The 13788-nt window shown below is 35.8% G+C and overlaps 2 protein-coding genes across 3 annotated transcripts; both read left to right on the forward strand.

Moving 5' to 3' along the window:
• The first annotated feature begins 3976 nt into the window (after positions 1 to 3976).
• Positions 3977 to 7630, forward strand: LOC18044855 (cysteine-rich receptor-like protein kinase 3). Its single transcript, XM_006438251.2, is given in 8 exon segments — positions 3977 to 4882; positions 5321 to 5428; positions 5542 to 5681; positions 5771 to 5981; positions 6077 to 6311; positions 6723 to 6867; positions 6976 to 7241; positions 7243 to 7630. Coding segments are annotated over 8 exon segments (1938 nt in total). The 5' UTR covers positions 3977 to 4110; the 3' UTR covers positions 7304 to 7630.
• Positions 7631 to 10083: 2453 nt separating this feature from the next.
• LOC18044856 (cysteine-rich receptor-like protein kinase 2) lies at positions 10084 to 13523 on the forward strand. 2 transcript variants are annotated; one of them, XM_006438252.2, is made up of 7 exons: positions 10084 to 11382; positions 11550 to 11663; positions 11950 to 12089; positions 12166 to 12376; positions 12558 to 12792; positions 12884 to 13034; positions 13179 to 13523. In XM_006438252.2, exons 1-7 carry the CDS (start codon positions 10644 to 10646, stop codon positions 13515 to 13517), a joined length of 1929 nt encoding a protein of 642 aa, XP_006438315.1. In that variant the 5' UTR covers positions 10084 to 10643; the 3' UTR covers positions 13518 to 13523. The 2 variants fall into 2 exon arrangements, with proteins under 2 accessions (XP_006438315.1, XP_024042401.1); XM_024186633.1 differs by lacking the exon at positions 11550 to 11663.
• Positions 13524 to 13788: the final 265 nt, after the last annotated feature.

Genomic DNA, 13788 nt, shown 5'->3' on the forward strand with positions numbered 1-13788 from the left:
CACTTTACTAAGGAGTTAATATATTAATTTTTTTAATAATGTCCAAAAAATTAGAAATTTAATTTTTTTACACCATTAACTTTTTTGAAATACGTGAACTTCCAAAGAAACTAATATATATTCTTTTTATTTTTATTTTTTGAGATTAAATTGATAATTTAATTTTTTTAATGTCCTAAAACACAGAAAGATTATTGTAAGAGAAAAAAATAGTAACAACACAGCTATCAATAATTTAATGACAGAATGTTTAAAATATTTTTAAAATTATAAAGATTAAACAGAAATTAACCTTAAATATAGGACTAAACGAATTTTTATCATACACAGTACGTTGATTGATACCTGGGGTTAGTTTGCCTGATAACACACAAGCAGCTACAATCAATATTAGAATTTAGAATCGTATGGGACTGCTACTAAATACACCCCTATACAAGCACCGTCCTCTAAAGCAGAAGTGGTAACATTTTTCTGTCGTCCATCTTGGGCCTTACAACTGTTCATACTATGCCGGATTTTGTGCCTCACCTTGGGCCTACTAGTTTTCGATAACCCAATTCCTTTTTGTTATTAATTTGAGAAGGTTCGGTTTCTACCCTGTAAGAATATCTGCTTCTCCAAGAATGATGAATACAACAGAAATGAACTTCTAAATTAAGAAAAATAAAAAGAAACAATCACGTGAAATCATCACGCACTCAAAAATGTAATATTATGAATATAAATTTTATCCACATAAATTTACGTGAATAGTGTAATACTATTGCTACAAGTATTACTTATGTTTATTTTATTTATTATTTTAAGAACTTAGCTCATGTGCAATCATGTGAATCCACATAAATTATAAAGGAGTTTGTATCATGCTATTACTCAAAACTCAAAAGGAGAAAAATAAAAAAATCTTGCCATTAGGGTTAATCCAAAATTCCAAATAATATGTTACAGACCCCAACTCTTGAAATGAGGCCATTCTGTCGCGTGCAAAACCCAAAATTCTTTAGGGGAAAAAAATCAATTAATTATATTATTACATTAAAAAGTATGTAATGATGGTAGTTAACAATACGAATATCCGCGCCTTCGTCCAACCGATTTTCAAAAGCAGCCACCAGCCGTATAAGTGTTGGAGAAAAATTAATTTTTTCAATCTTTATAAAACTTTTTTAAGATCGCTCTTATATAATATATAAAAATTTGTAATCTAAAAATCATACCTTGAAAATTCAATTTAGCTTTTTCCGTTGAAGTGATTTAGGCTCTAGATCACGATCCGTCACCACCACGTTTGTTAGATCACGATCCGTCACCACCACGCTTGTTAGATCACGAACTGTCACCAATGATCTTTCAGGTTATGACTCAGGTTTAGTCTGCACTTGACGTGTAGGCGCCTTTATCACTACCAAAGTAACTAGAACGAGAAAAAATTTTCTTTCAATAATAAAGAGAAAAATTTTTCTTTCAACAATTCTCTGATCTATATAAAGTGGCTACTCTTATTTTCTTTACATAAAATAAATATTTTTATATCTCCCTTTAGTGAAAACCCTAGGTTCCAAATAATGAAAATCAAAACTCACGTTACTTATTTTTTCTATAGAGGACCCACCTTGTAAAATAACATAAGACTCCTTACACACAAGCTAATTAAATGAAGCCTCCCACAAAATGATATATTTAGGCTTTTAACCCAAATAGGTAGTTATCTTGCTTATTAATCTAGTAGTGGTGCAGTCAATTAAATGAGTTAACCCGGGGATCATTTGGGAACATACAATAGTGGCTATAACAATTAGGCCTGTAATTAAACTAGTCTAATTATTTAATTCCAAATCTACTCCACTAAAAGATTGGAATTGACCTCCATAATTGTATGCTAGAATAATAATTCGTCCCAAGCCACATTGATTTCTTTATTGCACAATCATTTGTACCACATCATTAATTAAATAAATATCTCAACTGTCCAATCAATTTAATTACATATTGTTCCTTAATACTTACTGGTTTTTTCTAATGATCATTTTTAACATACTAAATATGTTGACACACTCTGGCTAAAAAATTATATGATCAAGTGCCGAAAACCCATCAAGAGATGTGTTATACAAATTCTATATTGTTAATCCATAACTCCAATACTCATAATTGCTCCCACCAAGCTACCGAGTAATCTTGACCACAAGTATATGTCGTGCCCATTGGTACTCAAATGAAATAACAATTACAATCATGAAATCATAATTAACTCAAGATTAAGATTACAATAAAATCAATGCTTATAAGATTTAATAAGGTTGACAATTATTACAAAGTTAATTAAATCTCATATGTGATCTTGTTCAATGTAGTCATACTACATCAATAAATTCATACATGATTAAGACAAATCATTCAATGAATTCATTACAGTCTATACCTAAATAAAGTGCCCAACTTTATTTATCAACTGCAAACTAAATTTATTTAATCATAAGATAACTTGTATTTATATCTTCTGTGAATCCACATGGTGATCACATAAATACATATAATATGATTAAATGGATTTTGATCAAAATATTAATGCAATTAAGATATTTGAATAAAATACCTCATTAATTTTATTAATCAAAAAAATATTTATTACAATTAAATAAACACATATGCTTTTAAAGAGCATATTTTCCCAACAATAAGTTCAAACGAGTCAGTGGTCCATCGTCGCCTACAACTGTCTGACTTAATTGTCAAAATACTCATCAAGTCTCTATTTGAGGCTGGCTGCGGCCACCTAGCACTAGTTATGTTTAAGCACTTTCTGGTGCGTTTACTATGCCACACTATATTAGATTGAATTAAATAGGACGGTAATAAATTAAATAATGTGCGATATGTTTGATACAGTATCATATTTGATATGACATATATTGTGTTATGTATTATAATAGTTTATATTATTAATAGAATTAAATTATTTTATTTTGATTTATCAAAAGAATTAATCAACCATCGGCAGCCACCACAGGCCACCGCTGACCACCGTGAAAATTATGAACTTTCTTTGTTTAAGTTGAATTTGGTTAAAATTCTCTCCTTGAGCTCTAGAGAAAGGCGTTAGTAACACCATCAGTAAAGCTCTTGTTCGTCGTGTATAAACATTTAAAATTTCAAATATAGATTTACGATGATCGAAAACTCCATCATTAATGATATTAGTACCGTTAAGTGGAGATAGAGAAAAAGATTCTAATAACACTAAATTTAACATCAAAAGATTGAGGAAAAATTTTGATTGCAGCGGCTGACGGCGAATGATAGTGGTCAGCGATGCGTGTCACCGATGGCAACAATAGATTACCGAAGATAGTTAAATATTATTGATAAACTTATTAAATTAAAAAACTATTAAAACACATTTAATAAATAATTTTAAAAAAGAAAACGAAGAAGAAGAATACAGGTGATACAGGAGTGCGGGGTCCTATTTTGGCTCTAGAAATTGACTAAATGCCCACATTTATCCGTACCCTTGTGCTCATTAAATATGGCGCACATAAAATAATCCAGCATAGACCAGGTCTGAGTAGCACGCCAAAGTTTAAACATATCCTTTGAGCATTAATTCTGTCTTTTTAGACGTCCATTGTTTGAAAAACGCACGGTGTCTGGGGGCCGCGAGTGCTGGATTCCTATAGTCAACATACGGAAATACCCATCAATTTCCTGTGTTTGGTTAATTATTATGTGCTCTCAAGTCTCATCTTGTATTGAACTCTCGCTAGCTTTCGCACGGGTTGAGTTGACTACCGTTTCCTGCGCACTCGGTACCTAGTATCTACCATTACTTAAACCGTTGCAGACCTATTTTCACGTGGATCTCAAAATATCTCAAATAACCGCCAAACCACAGGATCACACGTTTCCATTTGGCCCCACTGTCACAGAAACATACCCCCTCAACACTCGATCAATGTCTTGTCTGCAATGCCCAATGAGATACCTGAGCCCGAGCCCAGCTGTTTCTTTCTCGTTTCCAATCTCGTAGTCGCATAATTTTTCCTTCTTCAAGTTCCAAGCTAAGTAACCAAAAACACACCACTTTAATTAACTCAGCTTCTGTTAATGAGTAATTATCTTCTCTTTATACTACTTCTCTCCATCTCTCTCTTTGCAAAGCCTTTGCTTTGTGATCCAAGAGCTACACGGGCAGCTCTAATATGCACCAACAGGACTGCTTCATCATCACTGCGCCGAACTTTTATAACCAACTTCTTAGCAGCCATGGACATAGTGACTCCACTTATAGCAAGACAAAGATACGCAGCTGTTGTAAATGGAACGGGGACTGCATCAGTCTATGCATTTGGTGAGTGCATGAAAGATCTTTCTCCAAATGATTGTAACCTCTGTTTTGCTCAGTGCAAAACCCAGGTCCTGAAATGCCTCCCATTCCAGTTAGCTACACGGGGTGGCAGAGTCTTTTATGATGGATGTTTCTTAAGGTACGATGATTATGATTTCTTTAACGAATCTTTGAGTTCACAAGACAGAACTGTTTGCGGGAGTAAGGATTTTGGCGGGAACAATACTGTTTTTGGGGCTAACGCTATTGAGTTGGTGAGGAATTTGAGTGTGCAAGCTGTTAAAAATGATGGATTCTTTGTTGGGTCTGTGACTTTCAGTAAAGGGAATGTTTCGGTTCATGGGTTGGCTCAGTGTTGGGAGTTTGTTAATGGAAGTGCCTGTGAAAATTGTTTGGAGAATGCAGTGTCTAGGATTGCATCTTGTACCCAAAAAGAAGAAGGGCGGGTCTTGAATGCTGGATGTTACTTGAGGTATTCAACTCAAAGGTTTTATAACAATTCAGGGCCTGATCCAGTTCCAGGGAACGGAGGTGACTTTGATTTTGCCTTTTTCTTTTTTCTTTTCCCCCCTTTTCTGGGCTATCATTTTGACAAGTGTATGACCTTCCTCTTTGAGTTCATATCCAAAGGTTATATATACAAGAAACCAGTTGATAAAAGTGAAATTAAGTTGGCCAGTACTCCAATTCTTATTCCCAAAGAACCAAATCCTAATTTGTTAAGATTTGTAGACTTTGTTTTGTTTCTTGTAACAAGATATGTGAAGGTCAATTTGATATTTTGTAGCTCTGTGTTTCCTAGAATATATATAATTTATTCACAATTGCAGGTTCATTTTTTTTTTAAAATCAAATGGATGAAAATTTATATTCTCTAGAAGTTGTACAAACCTACATGTGAAATGTTTTGTAGTTTGCTTCTGTGCCGGATACACTTTAATGACATAATATAATGTTAATATTTTCCAGGAGACAACAAACTAGCTGTCATCCTTGCAACATCTGCCGTGGCTCTTCTGCTGGTCTTCTCATTGGTTGCTTTCTTTGTTAGAAGAAAACTCTTGCAGAAGAGACGAGGTATGTATTTGAGACCTGGTGTCTGATTTTAAATCTTTGTATTCAAGCTTTCAGAATACAAGCTGTCTGATTTTAAATCTTTGACACCGTGATTTATCGAACATCTATCAAAGAGCGGAAGCAACTAGGAGCTTTACAGGTTGCTGTCAATAAATCCAAGCTGAATTTCTCATATGAAACTCTTGAAAAGGCTACAAATTACTTCCATGAATCCAATAAGCTGGGACAAGGAGGATCAGGTTCAGTTTATAAAGTATGATATAATTTTACCTTTGGTTCTTCATGAAGAGAATCATGTCTTACATGTGGAGTTCATTGGGAGCATTTCATTTTGTAAATTAGGGAACTTTGCCTGGGGGAGAGGCCGTAGCAGTAAAGAGGCTTTTCTATAATACAACGCAATGGGTAGATCATTTCTTCAATGAAGTTAATTTGATTAGTGGCATCAATCACAAAAATCTCGTAAAGCTCCTGGGATGCAGCATTACAGGCCCCGAAAGCCTTCTTGTCTATGAATTTGTGCCAAATCAGAGCCTCCTGGATAACCTCTTTGGTTGGTATCTCATCTATGAATCCTTATTTAAATGAAAGCACTGTGATTATTTTTTATTAATATATTCTAGTTTTAAATTTATTAATTTAATTCAGTTAGACAAGATGTTGAGCCCCTAAGCTGGGAAGTGAGATACAAGATCATATTAAGCGCAGCAGAGGGTTTGACCTATCTTCATGAGGAATCCAAGTTGAGAATCATACATAGAGATATAAAGCTTAGCAACATACTACTTGATGAAGAATTCACAGCAAAGATTGCTGATTTTGGACTTGTGAGATTGTTTCCAGAAGATATTACCCACATCAGTGCTACCCTTGCTGGCACTCTGTAAGTTCAGAGTTTTGTTGATTATCTTCATTAGCATTCATGTTCTATGATATTTCAATTGTTATCATCAATGTAATATAGGAAAAATATCTTCACTTTCTTTTCCAATTAGACATATTAACCTAATATGGACAATTCCGCACACATCAGTTGCTTTGCATTGGGATTATGTCAACACCTACTATATTTGGCACCAAAAAACTCACTTCACTGTCGCTTGGGTTTTTATTTATATCATGTATCTGAGTCAGGTGAGTTTGATAAATTATAATACCTTTTTCAGCAAATATTTTAGCCTCTCCTTTCTCTTTACAGATTGTTACTAGCTTTGCATTTTTCTAAAATTGCAGTATGAAGAAGTCATTTTCCTTTCCCTTCTGCTAAAAAGTTTAGATTTTGAATTCATGATAGGGGTTACATGGCCCCAGAGTATGTTGTTCGTGGCAAGCTGACAGAGAAGGCAGATGTTTATAGTTTTGGAGTTGTTGTTATTGAAGTCGTATGTAGGAAGAGGATCAATTTGTTCACTCAAAATTCATTTTCCATCCTGCAGACGGTGATTCTTTTAACTTGGCATATCTAAGATAGTTCATTTTCTAGTGGTGAGTATTTTATCGTTTCAAGCCTTCAAACTTACCAAAACTTTCATCTCTCTTGTTATAAGGTCTGGGATCTTTATGTAAAGGGACGACTCCATGAAGCTGTTGATCCAGCCCTAGCGGGTAATTTTCAAGAAGGGGAACCATCACGATTGCTTCAGATAGGCCTACTATGTGTACAAGCCTCTGCAGAACTCCGACCATCAATGTCAATTGTTGTGAAAATGCTCACAGGTAATCACGAAATCCTGCAGCCAACACAGCCCCCATTTCTCAATCCTAATGGTTCTGAAATTAGTTCGGTGGGTACTCCTTCAACATCCAATTCTAAATGAATCTTACTCCCAGTCGTTAGGGATCAGCGTGACAAATAGTTACATCGAGCCTATATGACCCTTCATGAACCTTTTCCTCTAAAATATTCTTTCCCTATTACTTTGTGCTAAACCTGTTCACATCGAAAATTGTGCTATTCCTGATATGGTTAGTCCTTTGAACTGCTTCAATATCCTTTTTCACGTTAAAAAAGAAGGGTCTAACTATTGTGGTATGGTGGTACCATACCACAGCTGCACCTAACCATTGAATTCAGCTATAGTACAGCTGCACCTAACCATTGAATTCAGCTATAGTACATGTGTCCAGATCTAATGGTTAGGTGCAGTTGCACCGTAGTTTTGTCCCAAAAAGAATTCATAATTGAGTGTTCTCCATTAATGATGCTGCAAGCTGTCAGTTATGGTCCCCTTGTGACCCTTTTTAATCTCCTGGGATACAAAGCTATTCAGCCATACAATCTCAACTCTTTGAACACAATCCGATTGTTTATAGGATCCCTCTAAGTTACATGCACGTACCTTACAACCCTCTCACATGAATAGTGAGTGGACCCACATCATTCACTATTCATGTGAGAGGGTTGTAAGGTACATGCATGTAACTTAGCATTAGCCTTGTTTATATCATCCTAAAATCTTTTGATAACTTGATTGAGCTAAATAGTTTATGTAAATCGTCTCAACAATATATATATATATTTATTTAGTGTTGTACTGGAAGGATCTATCAGTTGTGTATAGTACTCCAATTTACATCTAAAATTTTTGTCTTTGGAAGTGTCTGCATCCGCAAATATGCAGTGGGGATGCCTTATTTGACAGTTGTACTGGTACTGACTATATTAAAAATGGAAACAGAGAAGTCTCAGTGGAATCAAGCGAAAAAGATCGACTGATTTACCAGCATTTTATGTGCAAATCATTTTCAGCTTTGGCTGTGGCTTCCAATTTCTTTCAAATAGGAAACTAGAAAAGCATCCTCAAGTTCAAAGATTTATTAAATCCTACAAAATCTTGGCCGTTGATATATACTAAATCTAATCGCCAGAAATTAGTGTAAAAATATGTATAATTTTAGGGGGTTGCCGATTCGTCCCATATGTATATATAGCACTTTCAGCGGCGGCTATAGTTGATTGTTGACACCGAAGTTGCTTTTTTGAGAATTAGCTTATGTGACAGCCAGCTGCTACCACTTCAGCTCATTGGAAAAACGAAATGCCTGTAACATGCAAATATTGAGTTGTTAAGTGGCAAATTTCGAACATGATGTTATCCTTATAATTTAGTGCAAACGAGCATTTTTGCTTATGAGTAATTCTCAAGTCAATAGATATGGTGAGTATTTTGACAAATTAATAGATGGTTTATAAAAAAATATGAGGATGAGTCAAACAGTTATAAGCAATCCTAATTCCCAAACTAAAGTCGTGGTTAAGACTTAAGGTATCCATATTAAATTGACTTGTTAAGGTGCGTTGCCTGCAAGGAATACTCTTATTCTTTATAAATTGCGCATTTGTACAATGAGCCCTGAAACCCACTTTAATTATTGACTATATTTTTCACTATTTTTAACAAGTAAAATGCTTTCCACTCTGATCCTCTCTTTGACTTCTCTCACGACCACCCTATGTATACTATCCTCGTTTGCTTAGTTTCTTCCCATCACTTTCAAGTTCCAAAAGGCTCACGATCCCACTCAGAATTCAGAATCCATGCATAGAAAATTATATTATCATGCTCTCCTGATCCTCACATTATTTAATCTCTTCTCAACTTTCACAAATTTTATAAGGTGCGTATGTGTATTAGCAGAGTGTGTGTGTGTGTGTGTTGGTAATAAATTTAACTATTTTTTATATTCGTAATTACCTTATAATCATGTTCGTTTACGAGAAATTCATATCAAGAAATGAATCTCGGTCCCATTTCGCACATACTTTCATTGGCATGCATGTTACCCTCGTGTTGGGTTCAATGGGAAGTTGCATGAAAGCTTCTTCTTCATAGAACGATTGTCACGAAACTGAACACGTTTTTAGTACTGGTCTAATAACTGAAAGAACAAATTAACTAGACTGCTTGTCCGAAATTGCATGCATTTGTACGAGGAGTGGTAATCAGGATTTTAAATGAATTAGGTCAAAATTTGACTATTAAATAAATCATAAGATCAAGGATTGACTTCAATTTCATTCAATAAATGAATAAATTAATTTGTTTATCTTTCATTTTAACTTAAAAAATATATAATATCACCAATATAATATTTGTTTTTCTTTTTTTAAGAGAGTCATCCTTAATTAAAATTATTATTTAATAAGTTGTGATAAAATTTACACCAACAACACAAATTCAACCTATTTATTTATGAAATTAATTTTTTTCAAATTAAACATTCTTATTTCGGTTCCAAAAAATAATCCGGACCCAAATTGTCACAGATAGGAGTGTCTCAAGGGATAGCTGTCAAGAAATGAATGGCGCTACAAAAGCTTCTAGTTTCAGTAAGGTTTAATTAAATCAAAGTCTGGAGCTGGGTTTGGTGCAATAATGTCCCGGCTGTATGTTGGTGACAGGGTGGAGCCCATTTCCTCTGTATAATTAAATCAATTAAAGAGGGTAGGTTGGGTTGAACTCGGTGGTGGGGTTTGCGGAGATCATCGAAGACGACATTTTACTAGAAACTCCTTTTACCAAAATTTCATCAAACGTTTATGGGTCCCCTTTCTTCAAGTTTTTTTATGAGAATAATAATAATAATAATAATAAAGGACAGAAAGGTGGTGGGGTGGGTTGGGTTATGACAGTCATTTTTAAACCATAGGAAACAATCCGAAGTCAGTTGTGCTTGTCTAAGTGTGAAATAGAAGACTTCGTGTAAGTAATCCAGGCAGATTCCAGATTATGCCTTTTTGACTTGTCACTTGTGGCAGCGGAAAATGAACAACAACCAGGAACCCTCTTGTTCAGATTTGAGAAACCGGTGCCGAAATTTCCTTGTCAGTGAAATTTCGGGATTAGCCACACCTTGCGGGGTTGACTAATTGACTTCTGTTTGCCATTTGAGTAAGGAGCCGCTGAGCCTGAGGTGTCAGAAACTGACGCGGCATTTGTCAGGATAATGGCTTGACAATTTTGTCTTTTCTTCTTCTAGAACAACATTTCTTTAATCTATTATTGTTCAAGCCTCATTTCCCCTTTTTCTTTTTTCACCTGATTTGTTTCTCAATTCTCTCTTGTTTCCTGTTCTATTGTTTTCATTTCTATTTACCAGAAGAATATACAAAAACTAGTTCCGTTTTCCTATTGTGATTTTTTTTTCTGGGTTCGTTCATAAACAAGATTTGAGAGAGTTTTATACAAATCCAAAGTCGCCCCAAAAAACTAAAATGAAGAAAGCATTTTTGTTCCTCGTGGGATCTCTATTGATGTTAGTTAGAGTAGCGGGTGATCCGAGAGTTCACACTGTGAATATTACTTGTGGGCACCAACTGGAGCACAACTCAAGCATTTTTGTGCCAAATTTTGTTACTACAATGGAGAACATAAGTGAACAAATGCGAACATCTGGTTTTGGATTGGCAGTAACGGGTTCAGGACTGGACATTAACTATGGCCTTGCACAATGTTATGGGGACCTCTCGTTACTAGACTGTGTGTTATGCTATGCTGAGGCACGCACACTGCTACCCCAATGCTACCCTTACAATGGTGGTCGCATTTACCTTGATGGATGCTTCATGAGATCCGAGAATTATAGCTTCTTTGGGGAGTATGAAGGGCCTGAAGACAGGGCAGTTTGTGGGAATGGGACAAGAAAGAACTTGAGCTTTCAAGAATCAGCTAGGAAGGCTGTGATGCGTGCAGTTGCTTCTGCACCAAGCAATGGAGGCTATGCTAGAGTCCAAGTGCAAGTTTCAGGTGCAGCAAATAAGTCGGCTTATGTGTTGACCAATTGTTGGAAGACCTTGAATTCTAGTTCTTGTGAGGCATGCTTGGCGAATGCATCTGCATCTATATTGGGGTGCCTGCCTTGGTCAGAGGGGCGAGCACTGAATACTGGATGTTTCATGAGGTACTCGGATAAAGATTTCCTCAACAAGGAGCCGGGGAAAGGAAGATCAAGAGGTAACTGGATTCCACCCATATCTTTTGCTACATTGTAAAATTGAGTCACAGTGTATTAGACGATTAACTTCATAGATTTAGATCATCTGTGGCGGTCACAGGAGTTTACCTTCTTATGTTGATAATCTAGCCTGTTCATGGATTTGTATACAATGGAATTTTTTCAGGGATGATTGCAGCTATAGTAGTTTCAGTAGTCAGTGCCTTGGTGGTTTTAGCCGTTGGAATAGTTATTGGAACTCGTATTTGGAAGCAAAGATCCATAGAGAGGAAAAGAAGAGGTAAAAAACTTATTTTCTATGCAATTTTGCATATCCAAAATCAAATACATTCTGGAAGATTGTTGCTTAGGGCGTCTCTGCCATTTGATCAGAATATGTTGGATTGTTGGTCCTATGGATTTCTTATACTCCAAATACATGTAACTCATAAAACTTCCTATAGCTCCTAAATGTTTAAGTTCCAAATACTGGAACCTGCAGGAGGATAATGCTGTATTATAATGCACAACTAGTTGCCTCTTAATTTTTCCTCATATTCTCTAGTGCTGTTGTTCGGGCCTTCTAGGTTCAAATGATGCAGAAAAATTGGTGAAAACGCTGAATGATGATAGCCTGAACTTCAAGTACTCTACACTTGAGAAGGCTACAGGATCTTTTGACGAAGCCAACAAGCTTGGCCAAGGAGGATTTGGAACTGTTTATAAGGTAGCTTATCCCCTATGTCGATTCGTCTTCCACTTATATTTGTTTAGATTTTAGCAAATAACAAGAATCATCGCAGGGAGTTCTGCCTGATGGAAGAGAAATTGCTGTCAAGAGACTTTTCTTTAACAACAGACACAGAGCAGCAAATTTCTACAATGAAGTTAACATTATAAGCAGTGTGGAACACAAAAATCTGGTTAGATTGCTGGGATGCAGTTGTTCTGGACCTGAAAGCCTACTTGTCTATGAGTTCCTGCCTAACCAGAGCCTTGATCGCTTCATCTTCGGTAATTACTAAATCATTGAGTGTGAGTTTTGAGGTGACAGATGATTCTCCAAATAGGCATAGCCTTGAACCACAATTCCTCTGTATTTGTAGTTCATCTAAGTTTTAACTAGATCTATCACATATGACATGATAGCTGCAGATTATTTATAATCATAACTTGGTTAATTGCGACACGACAGATTCGGCCAAAGCTAAAACACTGACCTGGGAGAAGAGATATGAAATTATTCTGGGAACTGTAGAAGGTTTAGTCTACCTTCATGAGCAGTCCAAGATCAGAATCATTCACAGAGATATAAAAGCAAGTAATATCTTGTTGGATTCTAGACTACGAGCTAAAATTGCCGATTTTGGGTTGGCCAGATCTTTCCAAGAAGATAAGAGTCACATAAGCACAGCCATAGCAGGAACATTGTAAGTTTAAAGTCACTAACAAAGAACAATCGGTTTCATCATATCCACATATGTTAAAAGCAAGCTATAATTTTCTTTCATGATTTCTCAGAGGATACATGGCTCCAGAGTACCTAGCCCATGGCCAGTTGACTGAAAAGGCAGATGTCTACAGCTTTGGTATGCTTTTGCTGGAAATAGTTACCGGAAGACAAAACAACAGAAGCAAAAATTCAGAATACACAGATAGTCTGCTCACAATTGTAAGTTGAAGAAACTTCATATAACCCAAAAGTTTCTATACATGCATACATAAGTTTCTATACATACATACATACATACATACATACATACATACATACATATATCATTAAATAAACCATTACACAATTTGTTTGTTTTTCAAGACATGGAAGCATTTTCAAGCTGGGACAGTGGAAGAACTCTATGACAAGAATCTCATGTTGCACAACTATCATGACAGCAATGTTAAGTATGAAGTGTTAAGAGTGATACATGTAGGCCTTTTAAGCACTCAAGAAAATCCATCATTACGGCCAACAATGTCCAGAGTGCTGCAAATGCTAACAACAGAAGAACAACTTCCTGGACCCACGAGTCCCCCATTTATAGATGAAAGAACCATGGAACTTCATGACAATTGCAACGACCCTTGTTGTCCCATGAATTCTGGTGCCCATGCATCAGTTGCCAACATGTCCAACAGCTCTCTCTACCCTAGATGACCCAAAGAACAAAGACAGAAGGAACTTCAAGTGCACCAGATTGATATTAGAAGTGAAGCCTCCAGGTATCTCAGATAATATATGCCAAGCTGTTGGGAAGCATCTTGGTGGCCTTATGGTGGCGCTCAGCGTCCATAGAAATGTGATTGGCAATTGGAGGAAATGTTAATTAACTATTGGCATAAGAGGATTTGTACATATTTATTGAGGGTTTGCCAATTTTCAAGCCTATCACATTAGTAGAGAAAGTGTAAACCATTGTAAATTTGTG

The sequence above is a fragment of the Citrus clementina genome, unplaced genomic scaffold (genome assembly GCF_000493195.1).
Source record: "Citrus clementina cultivar Clemenules unplaced genomic scaffold, Citrus_clementina_v1.0 scaffold_4, whole genome shotgun sequence".
In the NCBI taxonomy this organism is placed as follows: domain Eukaryota; kingdom Viridiplantae; phylum Streptophyta; class Magnoliopsida; order Sapindales; family Rutaceae; genus Citrus; species Citrus x clementina.

Coding starts and splice junctions, on each gene's coding strand:
- LOC18044856 (XM_006438252.2), top strand. CDS start 10,644: ATGAAGAAAGCATTTTTGTTCCTCGTGGGATCTCTATTGATGTTAGTT. Junction 12,377..12,557: donor CCTTGATCGCTTCATCTTCG/GTAATTACTAAA, acceptor GCGACACGACAG/ATTCGGCCAAAGCTAAAACA. Junction 12,793..12,883: donor ACAGCCATAGCAGGAACATT/GTAAGTTTAAAG, acceptor ATGATTTCTCAG/AGGATACATGGCTCCAGAGT.